Source organism: Merops nubicus, unplaced genomic scaffold, assembly GCF_000691845.1.
Source record: "Merops nubicus isolate BGI_N331 unplaced genomic scaffold, ASM69184v1 scaffold13045, whole genome shotgun sequence".
Taxonomy (NCBI): Eukaryota; Metazoa; Chordata; class Aves; order Coraciiformes; family Meropidae; genus Merops; species Merops nubicus.
The window spans coordinates 2,810-3,990 of record NW_008610360.1 but is presented as its reverse complement, the minus strand read 5'-3'; the positions used below and the strand labels follow the sequence as shown (position 1 = coordinate 3,990).

The 1,181-nt window shown below is 58.6% G+C and overlaps 1 protein-coding gene across 1 annotated transcript in view; it reads right to left on the bottom strand.

Moving 5' to 3' along the window:
* SNRNP40 (small nuclear ribonucleoprotein 40kDa (U5)) overlaps positions 1-1,181 on the bottom strand; it is a gene marked incomplete at its 5' end in the record, with an annotated part of 10,420 nt that overhangs the window by 6,611 nt on the left and 2,628 nt on the right. The window contains one exon of the mRNA XM_008940894.1: positions 172-292. Within this exon, the coding sequence (XP_008939142.1) occupies positions 172-292 (121 nt within the window). The remainder of the gene's footprint in view (positions 1-171; positions 293-1,181) is intronic.

Sequence of the window (1,181 nt, the reverse complement as noted above, 5' to 3'; positions counted from 1 at the left end):
CGGGGCTCTGAGCACCCTGCTCTAGCTGGGGATGTCCCTGTCCCTGCAGGGGGGTCGGACGAGGTGACAAACTCCCTTCAGCCCACCCCTGCCTCAGGCTCCTTCCCAGGGGAGACCACTGGAGGTGTTTGTGTGGCCCAGAGCCCTGCTGTGCCCTGGGGCAGGACGTACCCGTGTTGTCCATGGCGTTGGAGAGCAGGTAGGAGCCCTCTGAGCTGAGGCTGAGCCCCGTCACCGAGTCCGCGTGTCCCCTCATGCTGTAGGTCAGCTTGTTCTGGCGAAGGTCCCACACCTTCCACACACAGCAGCAGAGGGTTAACAGCACAGCCAAGGAGCTGCCCCTCCTCCCAGCAAGTTTGTCACAGCAGTTTGGAGCCACCAAAAAAAGGTTTCAGGGGGTGCTCAGCCAGCTCCTGACAGCGGGTTTCAGTTGCGGCGGGTGGGGTCTGAATGGCTAAAAGATGAGGCTGGAGTTTGTCTTGTAGGGAGAACAGTTTGCCTCTTAGAATCATAGAGTGGTGGGGGCTGGAAGGGAGTAGAGACCATCTAGCCCAGCCAGGATCACCAGGACCACGTGCAGGTGGGTTTGGGATCTCTGCAGAGCAGGAGACTCCACAGCCTCTCTGGGCAGCAGCGCTCTGTCACCCTCACCCCAAAGAAGACTTCTACCCAAATGTATTCAACCCCCAAAGAGTTAAATGGCAGCAGCCCCACGCCTGCAGGAGTGTCTCTACCTGGCTGCAGCTCCCCTGGCTGATGGCACAGAGCAGCAGCTGTCCTGTCCCCAGGATTTCAGGCTGTTTCCCAGAGCTCCTGCCCTTCTCGGGGCAGTGCTGCCCTCAGAGGTGGCTCTCTGAGAGATATGTGCTCCCCATGCCAGGGGAAGGCTGGCTGGGCAGTCAGACAGCCTGAAGTCTGCAGCCATCAGGAGAATCTCAGTCATCAGCTGGAGGAAGCAATGAGCTCACTCTTATTTAAGAGCTTTGCCACTGACTTTGTCACCTGCTAGTGTGGAAACTGGAGCAGAGGGCAGCCAGCGTGGATGTGTCACCACATTTTCTTCAGTTGACCTCATCCCTGGCTCTAGAGGCTCTGGGAAAGGCTCAGGCTGCCAGAAGAACCAGCTGCCAGAAGAACCAGCTGCCAGGATCAGCTCCCAAGGTTGACAGCAGCCCTGTGAG